The sequence below is a fragment of the Corvus moneduloides genome, chromosome 2 (assembly GCF_009650955.1).
Source record: "Corvus moneduloides isolate bCorMon1 chromosome 2, bCorMon1.pri, whole genome shotgun sequence".
Taxonomy (NCBI): domain Eukaryota; kingdom Metazoa; phylum Chordata; class Aves; order Passeriformes; family Corvidae; genus Corvus; species Corvus moneduloides.
The window spans coordinates 30,383,795-30,401,451 of record NC_045477.1 but is presented as its reverse complement, the minus strand read 5'-3'; the positions used below and the strand labels follow the sequence as shown (position 1 = coordinate 30,401,451).

Sequence of the window (17,657 nt, the reverse complement as noted above, 5' to 3'; positions counted from 1 at the left end):
TTCTCGGTCCCTCCCTCTCCCCTCCCCTTCCTCCTCCTCCTCCTCCCTCGGCGACCAGGGGCCGGCGCTGCGGCGAGAGCAGCAGGGAAGGAGGCGTGCGGCGCCCGCCCCCACCCGCGCTGCCCGGAGCCGGAGGCGCAGCCAGGCGCTGTCCCAGCCCCATCCCGGTGCCCACCGCAGCACCGACCCCGCGAGGCGGCCCTTCCCTGCGCAGAGGTGGCAGCGACAGGCGGCATGACGGCGGAGGAGATGAAAGCGGACGGGGCTCCCCTGGAAGGGGTGGACATCACTCCCAAGCAGGATGAGGGCGTCCTCAAGGTACCGAGCGACTGCTCCCCATCCCCAGCCTCCGCGCTAGCTCGGAGGGGTCCCCGCGCCGGGGGGGAGCGGGGACGGAAAGAGGGGGAACATTCCTCTTAGCTCCCCGGGCGCCCTAGCCCCACCGGCCCCATTGTGTGCCCCGCGGGGAAGGGGACGAGGCGGTCCCCGGGCATGCAGGCAGGGCTGGCGCAGCGCGGGCGATTAAACAACAGCAGCGGGGAGCGCGGAGGGCGGGAGCGCGCCCCGGCTGCGCAAGCGCTGCCCGGCCGCCCGGGGGGCTCCCCGCTCCTCCCGCCTGAGGCGAGCCAGAGCCCGGGCTGCCCGCCGGGAGAGCGCGGGGTCATGGGGGGCTGCGTAGGGGAAAGGCGCTTCTCGCTGCGTTCGGGCTTTTCCCCGCGGTTTGGGGGGGGGAATGGATGCGGGGGGGCGAGGCGGGCCGGGCTCTCGGTCTGGCTCGCAGCGCGGGTTTTGGGGTCCGAGTCCATCCCCGCCCCCCCAGCACGTGTCCGGGGCTGGGAATTAAAGATGGAGCCCCGGCAGCGCACGTGCGCTCGGTGTCCGTGCCCGCTGTGCGCGGCCGCGCCGCCCCTCAGGCTCCGAGCGCGGGCGGCCCCGGGGGTGCGCGGTCCGGCGGCCGGAGCGGCGTGGCCGCCCCTCGGTGCCGCTTGGCGGGCGGCCCGGCAGGTCCCTGGCGCGGCCGAGGCGGCGCGGCTGCTCTCCTTTGTACTGGGAAGGCAGGCGATAAGGGCAGCAGCAGGATTTATACCGTGAGGGGGAGTTGCGCGAACTTCCTCTGTCAGACGTTGCCTATTTCCATATCTCTAGAAACTTCCGTGGGCTCTGCTAAAAACTTCAGCGATTATTTAGAATCATTATTCAGCCGCAGTAAAAATTCGGAGTTACGGTGTTCAGAAGGAGAAAGGGGAGCCATAGAAAAGGCAAAATTCTGGGTTTAACCTTCGGAGCCTTCTGGTTGTGCATTCTGGGTTCACTACGGAGGCGCTGTCTCCCGTTCAGGAGGGTTATCAGGGAGCAGATTGAAGATGTTGCCTTCTGTATTCCTGCTTTCCCGTGTTTCCTGCTAGCATGCTTAGGTGAGAATTTCTGGGTTTTGCACATAGTACAGTATCAGGTCAGAATTCTCATGTGCATGGCTGCCCAGATCCCTTGAGCGTGGTAGAAGGCAGTGAGGGTCTGCCTAATTCATGCAGTACCTACTTTTTGAGGATAGAGAATCAGCAGGTGTTTTTTGAGGTTTTTTTTTTTTTTTTACTTAATTTTTTTTAAAGGAGGGGAGTAGAAAATACTAGCAAACGAACAGAGTTTGTGAAAATCACAAAAATTGAGACTGTGACTTGATAAGCAAAATACTGTAGAGGTTGTGAAGTCCAGCCTTCATGGATTTTATTTTTCTTGAAATTGCTGGAGTCTGAAATGCATCTATTGAAATCAGGGTCTAGCTCTGAACTAACCTACACCAGTTTTGTACTAGTATTGTTGCAGTGATTCCAGGAGTGTGTTTATTTGCTTGTTAGCATTATATCAGAATAGTATCCACAGTTTTTTACCTGATATTGCTGAATGTGCTTGCACAATTCCTAGAGTAAGTATTTAAGTTTAGAGATAAACCATTTGAAATCCTATATGAACTGAAAGATTCTACTTCTCCATCTGAAAAGAAAATGTAAACCTTACAGAAAATAGGATTACCATATTCAGAAGTGAAACTTGTCTCTTCAAAACAGAACAAATGCAAAAGAATAAACGGTATAAGTAATGAAAATGAGGTATTTATTACCTAGAATACCTTGGTATGACACCACAAGAATATGGCATTTGCTGAAGTTTAGTAAATTTCCATTAAATGCAGTTAATTTCTCAAAATTACATCAGACTGGCTCCTTTAAAGTGCTAGTTTGTGTCTGCTTTATATGGATATATATCTAAGTATGGCGTAGGTTAGGTTGCTTACCTGATTCATGTGTTTTTCTCATACTTCTGTTCCCTTATCTCTATAAGTGGTTGCTTGAACTTTTGCCTTCTTGGGGAGACATCAGTAGATGAGTTTTGTAATGCTAATAACTGCTGTGGTGCTGGTTGGGGTAAAGGGATGGTGTGCTGTGTGAGGTCAGGCATCCCTTTCCATGCTGAGCATCCTCTCCTTAGGAAACAGCAAGCAGGATTTTTTCTAGGTTTGGTTTGTTTGTTGGTTTTTTCTGGTGTTTTATGCTTTCAGTGAGGTGCTTTCAGCTTGTTAAGAGTCTGACAGAAGCTGTTGATGATGAAGCTTTGGCTTTGGATGGAGGGTACTGGCATTTCAGTTGTATAGTCAGTTGCAGGGATGGTGGGAGGCCAGGTGGGAGATTGACAGTGGTGGGTTGCAGGAAACTGAAATTTGTGAAGGAGACTCCCAAAGGTCTGCGTCCTTCAGTGAAAAACATGATTGATATAGAAACACGACATTTAAAGGAGGGATGCCTTGTAAGTGCCCTTGAAGAGATGTTTATCTTGTATAACAGAACGTTTCCCAGGTCTCCATGATGCAAGCAAATAGGGTCCTGCACTGCTCTCCTTTTGCCTGGCTAAGGTAATGCAGAACTTTGGCTCGGAGCTAGGTAGTTTCAACCTGTATTTGGGAAAATTCAAATGTGAACTTCAGAATTCTTGTTATGGGCAAGGCCTTACATCCTTGCCTATGAGATATGTCACTATTATTCTCTATAGAAACTTCAAATGAACACCAGAGAGATTGTCCCATCTTGCTTTCTGAATAGTGTAGGTTTATTTAATACTTGTCTTGCTGGGCAGGCTGGGAAACTCCCTGAGAAGAAAATCAAATCCTTGCAACTGTATGTGAGGCGGGGTGCTGTCCATCCATGTCAGAATTGTGGGGAGACAAAATTATTGTGGTACAATAATTTTCAAGTGTTACTCTCTAGGCTGATAGAACTAACCTGCTTGGGGTGAGACTCTGCTAACCTTCATTAAACTGCCTGGTTTAGTTTGAATGATGCCTGGTTACATATTGGAATCGACTTTGCATGGAAAGTACCACCTCATTCTCTTGTTTAAGTGCTTTGCCTAGAACACGAAGCTCGGGTGTGACGGTAGATGATGAGGCAAATACTTGAATAAAGAAAAAAAAAAACCTGCCTAATACTTAGCCAGTATAAGTTTCAAGAACATTTAAAATCTTGTGGAGGCAAGGTAAGTGACACGGCTGAGGATGGATGCAGAGATCTGTAAGCTGGTGCCAACTGTTGCCTGTTTAATTCCTGTATCACAGCACAGCCATCTTGAGGTTCTGCATTTGCAGCTCTGCTAATCTGCAGAAAGAACAGCCAGTCCATTTCCAGGTGACTGAAGGAAACCTGCAAATCCTTCATCTACTGCAAATGATAACACATAGCATCTAGGTATCTGCAATTTGTGTCCAATGGGCAGACTTTATTTCCGTGATCTTAATGCTGATTGCTGTTTTTCTCAGGTTGTCAAGAGAGAAGGCAGTGGGACAGAGTATCCGATGATAGGTGATAAAGTCACTGTCCATTACACAGGATGGCTTCTCGATGGCACAAAATTTGACTCCAGTCTGGACAGAAGAGACAAATTCTCTTTTGACTTGGGGAAAGGTAATATCTTGTGTTTGGTGTTGATCAGTTTTGGTGATAATTAAGATGGTATTTCCTTGTGTGTGTGGCTCCTTTGCTTTTCAGAGTTGCTGCTTAATCTTGTTTTCAGAGTTTATTCTCTTAGAGTGACCCAGTCAGAATGTCTTGGAGATTTTTCTGAATGAGAAAACTGTGTAGCTGCTTGAGAGGCCTGCTGAAGAATTCACAGGCCTCAGACAAAGCACTCCAGGAGAGCAAATCTCCCCTGAAATGTAGAGATAAAGAGTAGTTAAATAGCCAGAATATGCATTTTGTTGGTTGGGGCTTTTCTGGGGGCAGACCTTGGTTCAGGAAAGCCTTAATTGTGACTGAATACTGGGACAGGGTGCAAAGAGGCAGCTGTCAGCTGTCTTGTGATGAAACATACTCTCTTCTCCACAAAGTTGTCAAATTAACCCAAATATTAATCTTTGAGCAGTGCATTTCTTCATTACCAAAATCTTTCATTTTTTGAATGCAAAAATCTAAGCAACATTGTTCCAGCAAATCTTATTACTGAATCTTGTATTCTTCCCTGGCAGTTCCTTACCTTCTGCTTTTTAAAAAATAGATAATACCTCATTTTTTAAAAAGAGGTAAATTAATTGCACTGCAATTTGAGATGATATTAAGTATTAATACAAGACTAATAGAAAGGCTGCTTGGTGAGTGGAAAGGAACAGCAATAGAGAGAGGATTTTGTTACAACTTTTCTTCCCTTTAGAAGGAATACTGCTACTTCCCTCCCCATTTCTGTTACAAAAGTGTGTAACTTTTAGTTACCACTGGTGCTGTTTTTTGCCAGCTGATAAAGTATAGACAGAAAAGGCTGTTTTGGATTGTTTTCAAAACAGGAGCAGGGAATCTCTCACCCTAAGGCCTTCCTCTCGGAAGAGTTTATTGTTATTTCCTCACACTTGAAACTGTGCCAAGCACTTCAGCCCGTGTCTCTGTTCTGTTATTCTGCGAAAAGGGTTGTTACATCTAGAATGAAGAAATGTTTGTGCCAAATGTGGGTCCCTGGGAAACTCTAGAACTTGATTAGACTTAAAACTGATTTACATAAATGAGAGTGAGCACAAGGTCTTCAGTATTTCTGCTGCCTTAGCTTTTGTATACCAAAAGTGATGATGCTTAGTTTCAGCTGAGCATGCTTTTCATGTGTGATTGCGTTTGGCTTGTACAGGTGAGGTGATCAAAGCATGGGACATTGCTGTGGCCACTATGAAGATTGGTGAAATCTGTCGGATTACGTGTAAGCCAGAATATGCCTATGGCTCAGCTGGGAGCCCCCCAAAGATACCTCCCAATGCTACACTGATATTTGAGGTAAGTGAGAGATGGTCACTAAAACTGTATGCTTGAAAAAATGTGTGATGCAATATCCCTTCAAAACAGGATTGTTAGGTTTTTTTAAGGAAGATGATATGGTCAGTTTTGGGTAGTGTGGACAAAGTTTTAGTCTGGCTGCTACTGCTCTGTAATGGCTTGGGTTCCCTTCTTTTTGAGTTTCTAAAACACTTGAATGATCTTCAGTATTCAGTTGTAATTTTGCAATTACGGAGTGATTTGCAGTGGGAAAGCGCAGGTTGGGAGGGCAGACTATTTCAGTGACAGACTGAAGTAGTTAAGAAAACAAAATCTTTATTTCACTTCATAACACAGAGTAATGATACGTTAAATGTTGTGAAGTTTTCAACAACAGAAAGAGCAATTAATGCCCTCAGCAATAAGTTTTTCATACTTACTTGTGTTTTCTCTACAACATTAATGTAATCTCTTACAAGCTATTTCAGGGAGGAAAGAGGTAATTGCCCCATGTAAACTGCTGGAATACAATGTTTCAACAGCCCTGCAATTATGAACTCTTTTCTTTAGGGCTGAGTGTTTTAGTCAGCCTTAAAGCACCACGAAACCAGTTTGGATTCAGGTTGCTGGTTCATTACCAAAGCCTCTCTGTGCATCCAGGCTACACTGATCAATCTTGCCACCATAGCTGAAGTCCTGTGCACTCACCTTGTCCCTGTGACAGACTCAGCAGTCTTGAGTTTGGCAGCTGGGTAACCCAGTTTGACAGCTCGCATGGCCAGCTGGTCTCCTGGGGATGAGATGCATGTCTTTGGGAGCATGGAGCCCCAGTTATCCTTGGTGTCTCTCAACCTCACCAGGAGAGGAGAAAATTTGTCTCCTACTGATCTTAAAGTCATTTCTCCCCACATCTTCCCCCTCCTTCCCAAAAGGGGATGGAAATAGCAGCTGTCTCTTGTGTGTTATTTCAGAAGTGAGAATGGTTTCTCGGAATGCTGAGACTTGTGTTTGATTTTTCCGTGGAGGATGACATTAAAGCTTTTTCTGGAGCACACCCTGACAGTCTCAACAGTGTTTGGAGAGGATATGTTTTTCTTACTGTTGAAACAGTTCAATTTGCCAACAATTGCTTCAAAATAAATTCTACCTGGGAGAAGGCAGACTCTTCTTTTTAAGTGTGATTTTGAAAATTACTTTGCTCTAAAGCACTTAATCAATGGAATGGAATGCTGGAATCCTACAGTTAGGGGCATAAGGAAAGTTTTAAAACTGATGATTGCTCTGAAAGTGAATGTTTTATCTAATATCTGAGGAAGGTAAAAATAGCTCATGGAATAAAGACTGAAAGTCTGTTTAGATTTTGTTGGAAACAATGAGTGTCTGTTAAGAAGGGTAAATTATACATAGAATCATTTAGGTAGGAAAAGACTTTCAGGACCATCGAGTCCAATCATAAATCTGATGCTGCCAAGTCCATCACTAAACCATTAACCCAAGTGCCACATCTACACCTAAATACCTCCAGGAGGATGACTCAACCACTTCCCTGGGCAGCCTCTTCTAATGCTAATATCCATTCTAAACCTCCCCTGGTGCACCTTGAGGCCATTTCTTCTTGTTCTGTGACCTGTTACTTGGAAGAAGGGACTGACCCCATCTGGCTACACCCTCCTTTCAGGGATTTGTAGAAAATGAGATGGTTCTCCCCCAGACCCTCTCTCTCTCCAGGCTAAACACCCCCAGATCCCTCAGCAGCTCCTCATAGGACTTGTGCTTCAGAACCTTCCCCAGCTCTGTTGCCCTTCTCTGGACATGCTCCAGCACCTCAATGTACTTCCTGGATTGAAAGGCCCAAAACTGAACACACGATTTGAGGAATGGTGTCACCAGTGCCCAATATGGGGGACAATCACTGCCCTGGTCCTGCTGGCCACACTCTTGCTGGTACAGGCCAGGTGCCAGGCCAGGCCTTCACATAATTGGATGTTCTATTTGCTTTACATTTGGATAGTGTATTTGCATTTCTTTTTTTTTTTTTTTTCCCATGGGCTTCTGAATAATAGGATTAAAGATATATTATGTGTGGAAGGATTAAAAAAATATTGCTAGCAGGTAGCAGGTCCTCTAAGGGATGACAACTTACTCACTTTGAGTACATCAAAATTAGTACCATTATTTCTGAAAAGTAGTATCATTTAGAGTGGTTCACAAACAGCATTTTCTTACCTAGAAATCTGAAATTACTCATGGCTTACTTACATTGGATCAAACTACACTTGTTGGAGTGCTGTGTGCTCCTATGCAAGTGACACCAGGTGTAATCAGGGCTGAGCTGATGATTGAAATACAAGCTAAAAGCTCAAGGCCTTCTACCTTGGCAGCACAGGGGAGAGCATTCTTAAGGGCTTAGCACTACTACAGAGGATGCACGTGGACAGCAGAAAGCAGAGAAGCTTTCATTGTCCTGCAACAAGAGGTAAAACCTGGCATTGGGATAAATAAAAGCAGGAACTGAAAGATGGGATTTGTTCCATCAGGCTACTACTGGGTCCATGCGGTGTAGTCCCCCAGGCTATTCACTTCCCGCTGGGCTTTTCTGAAAGCTGCCAGTCTGGCCTCTCCATTTTCTGGGTATGTTTTTAGATAAAAGTAGTGTTTCATTCATGATGTCCCCTAATGCCTGCCTAGGCAGTAATGTTGAAGGGAAAAGGGGAGAAAGAAAAGCACCAAAGCTGCCTGTGATGGTTTTGTGCTTCACTGACAAAATAGCCTGGGGCTCACTGGCTGCAACAAGTAAGCAGTGCTGGGTGTGTCCTGATTTGGGGGTGTGGGTCGGAGTTTAGATCCAGAAAATTTTCCGCAGTTTTGTTAGGTTAAATTAGTTCCTGGCTAGTATGACTCTCAAGCAGCTAAAGCCTTCCAAGTTTCCACTTTTTTAGTTTTACCTGGGTTTACTTTTTGTTACTTAACACAATATCGGTAGGGTTCTTCTGCAAGTGCTTATCACCATACCAAAATTTTGCACAAATTGCCTTGCAAAAGACCCTCTAAAACTTGCATTAAGAGATTTTCTACCTGTGTCATCACATCAGCATTTCTCTATGACATGAAATAATGCATGTCCTGTGGTCTGCAAGTTCTTTTTTTTTTAATCTGGTGGTGGTTTTGTTTTTTTCTTCCTCGTGATTGCTTTTGCTGAGCAATATAAATAGATAGATTATTCCATAGAATAGTATTGTTCAGGCTGGGGGAAAAAAAAGAGGGGAAGGACACACCTGTATGATCATCACTATTCAGGAATGACTTGTTTCAGACTAACTGAAGAGAAAGACCAGAATATTATTTGTTGCCAGGTATCAATTAAAATAAAAAGTGGAAGTACTGGTAGATACTAAATTCCTTTTGCATTCCAGGTATCTTAAGTCCAGCGTCAGGAACCTCCACAGCATTAGCCCTGATTTTTTTTTTTTTTTTTTTTTTTTAATGAAGTAGTCTAAACAGTGCTGATTATAATGGCTTGCTTTTTTTGTGCTGTTTTCACTATTGTTTTACTCAAACATAGGATATGAATTTTTTTTTCTTCACTTCATAGCAGCAACAACAAATATCTTTTGAAACGAGACTGTTTTTCTATGTCATCGTGGTACTCCCACTTGAAACTGATGTACACTTACTTGGGAGAGCATGTGAAGATTCAGAGATTCAGACTGGATACCTATCTCCTACATTAACACTAGCTCTTAAAAATCCTAAACAATTCATTGCAGCAGCAAGTTTAGATTAAAGTGTCAAAGATCTCTGGAGAGCAAATTCTGTGAGTTACTAAATTGGTGTAATGAGAATAAATGCAAGGCTTTTCTTCCCTCCACAGATAGAACTTTTTGAGTTCAAGGGGGAGGACCTCACTGATGAAGAAGATGGTGGCATCATCCGAAGAATCCGTAAAAAAGGGGAGGGCTACTCCAAGCCCAATGAGGATGCACTTGTAGAGAGTAAGTGTGTTGTTACACAAATAGGAAATGGGTTTGCCATGTGGGATGGCAGAACCTTTTCGCAATCTGCAGCTGCATGTCCTGAAGGAGAGGAATACGTGGCTTCTCTTTTCTACACCAAGTAACTTAAAAACCTAGAGTAAGCTTTCCTTCTCAAATTTCTAGCAAGGTTTACATTTTCCAGCAGAACTGTGTTTTCTGGTGATACTGAATCTGTTGAAGTGCTTATCTGATCACAAAAGGTGATTGAGTCTCGTAAAGTGTTTCCATGTGCTGAGGAACAAGAGGCGAAGTCATTCTGGCACTTGTTGTCGGAGTGGAAAAAACAAACACTTAAATGAACAACAGAAAAAGAGAGGTTGTTAAATTTAATAGCAGAAGTTCTGTTTGCTGCCTGTAACCACCATGCCATAGGTAGCTGCTAAAAGAGAAAAGACTGTCTAGAGGGGGGCTTTGGCAGTTCGTATGTGCTGCCTGCCTGTATAGAACTCCCTGTGTGCTCCTGGATACCTGCCCACTGCCATACATAGATGCCTTCTGATTTCTCTCTCCCTTGTTCTGGTTTTTGTTACCAGTCCAGTTTGAAGGCCGATACGGAGATCGTGTTTTTGACAAGCGGGAATTGCGGTTTGAGATTGGAGAAGGTGAAAACTTCGATATTCCTCATGGTCTGGAGAAAGCAATTCAAAAAATGGAGAAATCAGAGGAATCTGTGTTCTATCTCAAACCCAGGTATGCTGTTTCTGGTGTTCGATACTGGAAGGGTTTATTCTAATCATCTGGCAAGAAAGAAATGTTTTGTCATAATGCCTTTCAGCTTCTTTCAGTGCTGTGGTAAAAACTTGGATCAGCCCCAAAAAACTGACAGATGAGAAGTATCGAGCTAAGATTGCTTGGCCACTTCATAATGTAGCAGTAGCACTCCAGAAAAAAATTAGTTAAGTCTCTGTAACATTGACCTCTGAATATTTTTTTAAAATGTTGTTGCTCTCTGACTTAGATTTTTGTGATCCCTCTTTATGACTGCTTACTGTAAAATAGTGCATTTGTAGACTTGGATATAGGCAGAATTTTCTCTTTACAGTGAGAACACATCTGAAACAAGTGGACTTGCGCAGATTGTTTTCATCAAACTTTAATTTATTTCAGTTTTTATTGAGTTTTTTTTTAAACTGGAACTGAGCCTGGTGGCAGCAGAAAAGCAAAGCAATTTGATCTAGATGGTTTTCCTGCTAATATGCAGCTTCTTACTGGAGTTGCACTGCAGTACCTTTCTGCAGGCATTTCCTGTTCATCAGCTGATTAACAGTGTGTTAAGTGTGCAGCTGCTCACTTTAATCTTGGTATTTATTGTCTTTGCTTTTCTAAGAATAGAACTAAAATACAGGTGCTCGGAAGGCAACAGTTTCAGACCATGAATATAAAACATGATAGGTATAACTTGGAAGTTGGTTGTTTTGGTTTGGCTTTTTTTTCTTGATGGAGGGATTACTTGCTTTTCTTTCAAGTAAACTAAAGAAATAATAAAATAATAGGAACTGCTAAGAGACTAATGAAGTCAACACTAGGTTTCTCTTACTTTCTTCTACCTTCTACTTGCTAATTTTAGAATTGTACCTAGAATATTTCAAGTCTTTGTCTTGTAATAATAATTTATGCACATCCCAAATTTGCATGGGGTTTTTGTCTCCGTCTTCCTATATAGCAAATATAGCTGAATGGATAGTTTTGAACTGTATTCTTTATAATGTTTGTTTCTCCCTCCCCATCCCCATTTTACAGTTATGGTTTTGGAAGTGCTGGGAATGAGAAGTTTAAGATCCCTCCAGATGCAGAGCTGCAGTATGAAGTGAAGCTCAAAAGCTTTGAAAAGGTAGGGACAAGAGATGAAATCCCAAAGAGATCCGGGGGTGGGGGAAGTAGTGGGAGTGCAGTTTAAATGATGACAATGGAATCCTTGAACGGTGATGTGAAACAGGGAGGCCACTGTTGCCAGAGGTATTGGTGACATGCTGGGAGCTCTTGGCTGAAATGGTCCTTATTCTTCCTGTATCCCTGTCTGTTGCCATCTCTCCTGCTCTAGGCTGGTTTCCAGTAGCAGTGCAAAGCTCTGCTTTGCCAAGCATACCTCTATCATACTGTTAGTGGGAAATAACATAGCCACTTGATTTCCCTAGAAGTTGTATTGAAATTGACTTGAACTGTTCCTATTTGGGTAGGCTAAGGAGTCTTGGGAAATGAACACAGATGAGAAGTTGGAACAGAGCTGCATTGTGAAGGAGAGAGGCACTCAGTACTTCAAGGTAAGTTATAGTCCCCAAGTGATAGCAGCATTTCTTAGTCCATGTCATGAGTTGATAATGATGATTACAGCTTCTGTCATTTCTGAGCGGTGGTCATGGTATTCTGTGAGATTTTATGGGGAGAACTGGAGGGGAATGTGTCTTAAAAAGAAGAAGAAACTCAGGTGTATTGTCCGAAGAACTAACTCTGCAGGGAGCTCTCTGTTAGAGCTGTCTGCTGTATCTACAGATAACACTGGGGGGTGTACAGTATTTCAGTTCCTGCTGTGGGACAGTGCTGTGAATGAACAACGTTCATTTGGGTGGAGATGTGTGGAGAAGCTGTTTAAAGCAATTTAATCAGCTAAAGGAAGGGTTTCCTATTACCTTTGTATTGCATTTTGAAAATGCCCCATCTTCCCTTATTTTTGCATCAGAAGTTGAGTATAATGTAGGAGTTCAGTGAAGCATCAATGCTGGCATATACCCCTAGTTCTAGTGGGGAACCAGTTAAGTATTCCTAAAGATTTGCTGATCCTGTGCAGGAATGGCTCTCAGAAATAGGATATTTTTGATGATAGAAATTACTTTTTGATCAAATGGGTTATTTTAGATCTGTTGCTCAAAGTAGGCGAAAGGGACAAGAAGGAGATAAAAGGTACTGTGATGAGCTGTGTGATAATTGAACTGCCTTGTTTGCAGGAGGGGAAGTACAAGCGGGCAGCATTACAGTACAAGAAGATTGTGTCATGGCTGGAGCATGAGTCCGGACTCTCCGAGGAGGAGGAATCAAAAGCCAAAAGCTTGAGGCTCGCTGCCCACCTTAATCTAGCTATGTGCCATCTCAAGCTAAAGGAATACTCCCAGGCTTTGGAGAACTGCAACAAGGTAGTAGGAGTTTGTTTATTCTTAAGCTGCACAAGCAGTCTGACAGTTTATCTCTTGCTTTAAAAATTTTAGGGACAACAGGCCGTGTGGTGTTTGGTCTTTGTTACCAGCTGGCATTTGGGTAGTACAGAATTTTTAGTACGCTAAAAATATCCAACAAATTATTTTCATAATTAGTGCCCTTTGAACATCTTTTACTAACTTGCTGCTACATTGAGAATATTCAAGTATTTAGAAATTAGAAACACTTGAGATGTGGTGAAGGTAGTCATGTTGGCAGAGGTCTTTCAAAGAGCAGGATTAGTGCCTGACTAAATCTCAGACTGGCTGGTTCTCTTGTCAAATAGCCTACTATATTCATTTCTCTTTGTACTTACCTCTACTGCATTCCACTCACTTTATTAGTAAGCCCTGACAAGACTCATAGGTCTACATCAGAAGGTGCAGTTCCTAGCAGTCTCTGGTGTTCTGACTGCATATCATTTTTATAAAAGAAAAGTAATTACTGACTGTGGTTTGGCTTTGGGGTTTTTTTGAATGCAGGCACTCGAATTGGATAGCAACAATGAAAAAGGCCTCTTCCGGCGTGGAGAAGCACACTTGGCTGTCAATGACTTTGAGCTGGCCCGAGCAGATTTCCAGAAAGTGATACAACTTTATCCAAGTAACAAAGCTGCCAAAGTGCAACTGGTGACTTGTCAGCAAAAAATACGGGAGCAGCATGAGAAGGAGAAAAAGATGTACGCCAACATGTTCCAAAGGCTTGCAGACAAAGACCTAAAGGTAAGAAACACTACTCCAGAGATTACAGGAGGTGGTGTCGTGTTAGACAAGGAACAGTGGTTTAGGTACTCAGCTTACTTAGTACCAATAATTATAGCTGGAGAACACTCAAGTAGACTGCTTTGGGGAGCAGGGATGGAACTCAAAATGCCAACAGTCAAAATTCTTAGGTCATCTTGTTTGAACAGGAAAACCAGCAGTACCAACCATTGCACAGAAAGCTTTTACCTGTTTCAACTGAATTTGCGGCAGAGCAGTGTTAATCAGAAAGCAGTTGCAGTGATGAGACGCAAACATAATAATGTTCCAGAACTGAAAAAAACACCTATTCTTCTAGAACCTGTTGTGAAGAACCGGCTGTTCTGGTGCCTGGGGGGCCCATCTAGTGAGAACTTGTGTCTGTCATACAGAGGGTGCTCAGCACCATCTTGCTTCTCATGGAGACATTAAGATGTGATTGATGGTCTCCGTTTCAGATGCCACAGATTGATTATGAAGTGTCATTATTCTGCTGTGTGTGGATGGTTTTGCTAATAAGCTTTCACTAGAATTTTAGTAAATACTAGTTCAGTTAATAATGGCAGTATGTGAATACAGGTTATAACAAGATTGTATTGGCTAGCAAGAAACATTCCAGGTTACTGGTGAGAATCACATATCCTAAGAAAACCTTCTCTTTTCCTTAAATCTGATGGTCTAGAAGGACAAGATAGACCTGTACCTTCTCAGATAAATACAGGATTTATATCAGCCTCAAATTTCCTCTGTAACGCTGGGGAGTACAGAACCTTGTATCTTGTGAGGTTATTTTCACCTTTCCAGAATATGCATGGAGAATATAAAAAATTGTCGGATATTGGTACATTAATCTCCTTTGGTTAACTATGTCATTGAGCCTTTCCAGAGGCACAGTGTCCTCAGAGTGTATCCTGACAGTTCAGCCATTTCAGACTGTCAGCTGACAATTTCCTACATGAAATACTTTACTCTGTCTCTTATTTTTTTGGCTAAAGCAGGCTGATGTCAACAGTCCTTGAGTACTGGACCTTGAAAGAAAGTATTCTCTCCTTCTAGACATGTAAAGCCATGCAGTACCTTAATTTCGGTAGGCTTTAATAAAAAATCTCAGGAAGATAAAGATACAGCAACTAAACTAGAATTATTTCACTGTTAGGCATCTTCACTTTAGAAAAGGCAAGATTTAATTGCCAGCTGTCAGGCTCTGTTGTGAAGGTTCCTTTCGGCTAGCACAGCTGCTGGGGATCCAGCTTCCTCCACTAGGTGTGGGACACAGCAAGATTTGTGAAGAGAGGAAGAGTGGATTGCTGAAAAAAGCTATACCCACTAAAAGTAAAGCTTTCATGCATGCTTTCTTCAGTTCCTAAGACAGATAAGTGGTAGAGTAATATTCTCAGCAAAAGACAGACTCGTAGTCTTTGCATGCAGACTGTTTGGGAATCATTTTAAAGTTGTAGAATTCATTGGGTTGGACTCCAACCAAATGTAAATGAAAGGTTATTGTTTGGCATCTAGCACTGGATTTGAGGTGTGGCCTCACCATTGCCAAGTACAGGAGGACAACCACTGCCCTGGTCCTGCTGGACGTGCTATTGCTGATACAGGCCTGAATGCCACTGGTCTGGTAAATGGTTCCCAACAAGTTAGATGATCTTGGGAATGTGCAATGTGTTGGATTTTTTTTCTCTGAGCCATTTGGCCTACTTTAAAAGGATATGGTTTTATATGAAATGGGATTGATGGAACTATTAACTGTAAAGGATGCTTACTCTCTGGGCCAGTCTTGAGGTAGTTTTTTTGCAAGAAAAACTTGTTTTCCTCTTACTGCATTTATAATGTTGCTTTACTCTAGCAGTATTTGTTAATGGTGGTGTAGTAGAAGTTCAAAGTTCTGGAGAAGAGAGTTTGCTTACTAAATGTCTTCTGATTGCTAAGAAGGTAGCTCAGACCAGTTCTGATGTTCCTGACACAGTCTGTTAAATTCAACAGGCACTCTTGCATCAGTAGTTCATTTCATTAATTTGAAAGTTCACATAAGTGAAGTGTGAATTTTTGAAGGTCAGGGTCACCTTATCCTAAGCCCAGGGTTGCTAGCTAACAGATTTTCTGTGGCGAGAAGACTTAGCTTTTGTGTGCTTTACAGAATGCTTCTAAGGATGAAAAACTGACCTTTGATGCATTAATATTCTTTTAAGTGTAGTTTTGTGGTGCAGCCAAGTTGGCGTAAGATTTTTAAGGATTCTGCCCCTCCTATTCCCCTTTCCCAGCATTGCATGCTTAAGACTTTGCTTGTTTTTTGTCTGGTTCTCATCTAAGATCATCATAGAACAGATGATTCAAGATGCTGGGCTGACAGGTGGAATAGCGATTTCATTGCACTAGGTTTTGAGATGAGTAAGCCAAGACATTTTTACCTTCCTTTACTGTGTTTGAAAATTATTCCAAGGCCAGGATGTGCTGGTTATGTCCTATTGTAAAAGCTGACCTTGGACCTCTGCCTTCCACACCTTTTTATGAGGAAGATGCCCAAAGGAGAGGGCTTTAGAGCAGCCACATTGCCTGATCATATTTTCTTCCAGCTAAGCTCTTGCACAGGATGTCCAAATCACTGTTGTTGAGTTGAAGTGTCTCTTCACAGAACTAGTTGTCCAACAAAGATATTTCTTCTTACGCTGAGTGCAAGCGTGCCTCGTACAAGTTGGGTTGGGGTCAGCCATGGGAATGGCTGGAAATGAATCACACTGATACTGAAGCAGGGCAAAAGCAGTTCTTGCAGAAGTTTTCTGAATAAATTTCAGTTAAAAGACTTCTGAGAAATGGTTGCGTGGCAAGTTTGTGCAGGCCTCATTAAGAACCACAACCATCTCATACCAGTATTATATTTTGGCCTCCTCACTGCTTCTGGTTACTTAGATGCGTGAAAATTTTTGGTTTCTCTTGGCTGAAGATCCTAATATCTTAATTCAGTCTTGCAGCGTAGAGAAGCTTTGCAAATGATAAGAATCAAACAATGTTTGTGCTAGCAGTTTTGTATAACAAATTAATGTATTTTCTTTGTCTCTCCATTTAGTCATCTGCTACTCTTCAGACAAGCCACACTGAAGATGCAGAAATGAAAGATGCGCAGAATGGAGTTGAAGATAAATCAGAAGTTGAAGCAGAAGCATAAAAACAAACCCTATTCCATTAGTTTTGTAAATGAAAGAATTTCCAGTGAATTAGACCTTTATTTTTCTACCTGGTTGGATTGTGGCTTCAAGGGAGCAGAGGCTGAAGCCACTACACCACAGTCAGTTACAGCTTTATGTGGCTGTTCAAGAAGCTGAGTGGCAGCATAAATCTGGTTTAATCCTAGTGACTTTTATTTATTCATTCAGCCTCTGTTACTGTTTGGGTTCTGTCTGGATTTACTCTGCTTGGTTTATTTGCATTTTCATAGAATCATAGAATGGCTTGAGTTGGAAGGGACCTCAAAGATCTAGTTCCAACCCCCCTGCCATGGACAGGGACACCCTTCACTAGACCAGGTTGCTCAGAGTTCCATCTGGCCTGGCCTTGGACACTTCCAGGGATGGGGCAGCCACAGCTTCTCTGGGCAGCCTGTTCCAGTGCCGGGACACCCTTCACTAGACCACGTTGCTCCGAGTTCCATCCAGCCTGGCCTTGGACACTTCTAGGGATGGAGCATCTACATCTTCTCTGGGCAGCCTGTTCCAGTGCCTCACCACCCTCACAGTAAAGAATTTCTTCCTAATACCTAATCTTAACCTGCCCTCTTTCAGTTTGAAGCCATTCCCCCTTGTGCTGTCACTACTTGCCCTTGTAAATAGTATCTCTCCATGTTTCTTGTAGGCTCCCTTCAGGTACTGGAAGGCCACTGGTCACTCTGAAGCCTTCTTTTTTCCAAGCTGAACGATCCCTGTTCTCTCAGCCTTTTCTCATAAGGAGAGGTGCTTCATCCCTCTAATCATCTTGGTGGGCCTCCTCTGGACTTGCTGCAACAGGTCAATGTCCTTCTTGTGCTGGGGACCCCAGAGCTGGGTGCAGTGTTCCAGGTGGGGTCTCACAATAGCAGAGTAGAGAATCAAAATCTCATCCCTCCCCGCTGCCCACGCTGCTTTTGATGCAGCCCAGGTTACAATTGGCCTTCTGGGCTGTGAGTGCACATTGCCAGCTCATGTCCAGCCTCTCCTCCAACAGCACCCCCAAATCCTTCTTGGCAGGGCTGCTCTGGATCTGTTCCTCTCCCAGCCTTTATTGATAACCAGGGGTTGTCCCAACCCAGGTGCAGCACCTTGTACTTGGCCTTATTAAAGCCTCATGAGTTTCGCATGGGCCCACTTCTCAAGTTTGTCCAGGTCCCTCTGGCTGGCATCCTGTCCTTCAGGTGTGTCAGCTGCACCACTCAGCTTAGT

The 17,657-nt window shown here is 43.4% G+C and overlaps 1 protein-coding gene across 1 annotated transcript; it reads left to right on the top strand.

Moving 5' to 3' along the window:
• Positions 1 to 42: 42 nt before the first annotated feature.
• FKBP4 (FKBP prolyl isomerase 4) lies at positions 43 to 16,606 on the top strand. Its single transcript, XM_032098900.1, has 10 exons — positions 43 to 318; positions 3,809 to 3,953; positions 5,158 to 5,300; positions 9,151 to 9,271; positions 9,847 to 10,003; positions 11,054 to 11,144; positions 11,491 to 11,574; positions 12,256 to 12,441; positions 12,985 to 13,224; positions 16,313 to 16,606. Exons 1-10 carry the CDS (start codon positions 235 to 237, stop codon positions 16,409 to 16,411), a joined length of 1,350 nt encoding a protein of 449 aa, XP_031954791.1. The 5' UTR covers positions 43 to 234; the 3' UTR covers positions 16,412 to 16,606.
• Positions 16,607 to 17,657: the final 1,051 nt, after the last annotated feature.

Coding starts and splice junctions, on each gene's coding strand:
- FKBP4 (XM_032098900.1), top strand. CDS start 235: ATGACGGCGGAGGAGATGAAAGCGGACGGGGCTCCCCTGGAAGGGGTG. Junction 3,954..5,157: donor CTCTTTTGACTTGGGGAAAG/GTAATATCTTGT, acceptor TGGCTTGTACAG/GTGAGGTGATCAAAGCATGG. Junction 11,575..12,255: donor GAGGCACTCAGTACTTCAAG/GTAAGTTATAGT, acceptor CCTTGTTTGCAG/GAGGGGAAGTACAAGCGGGC.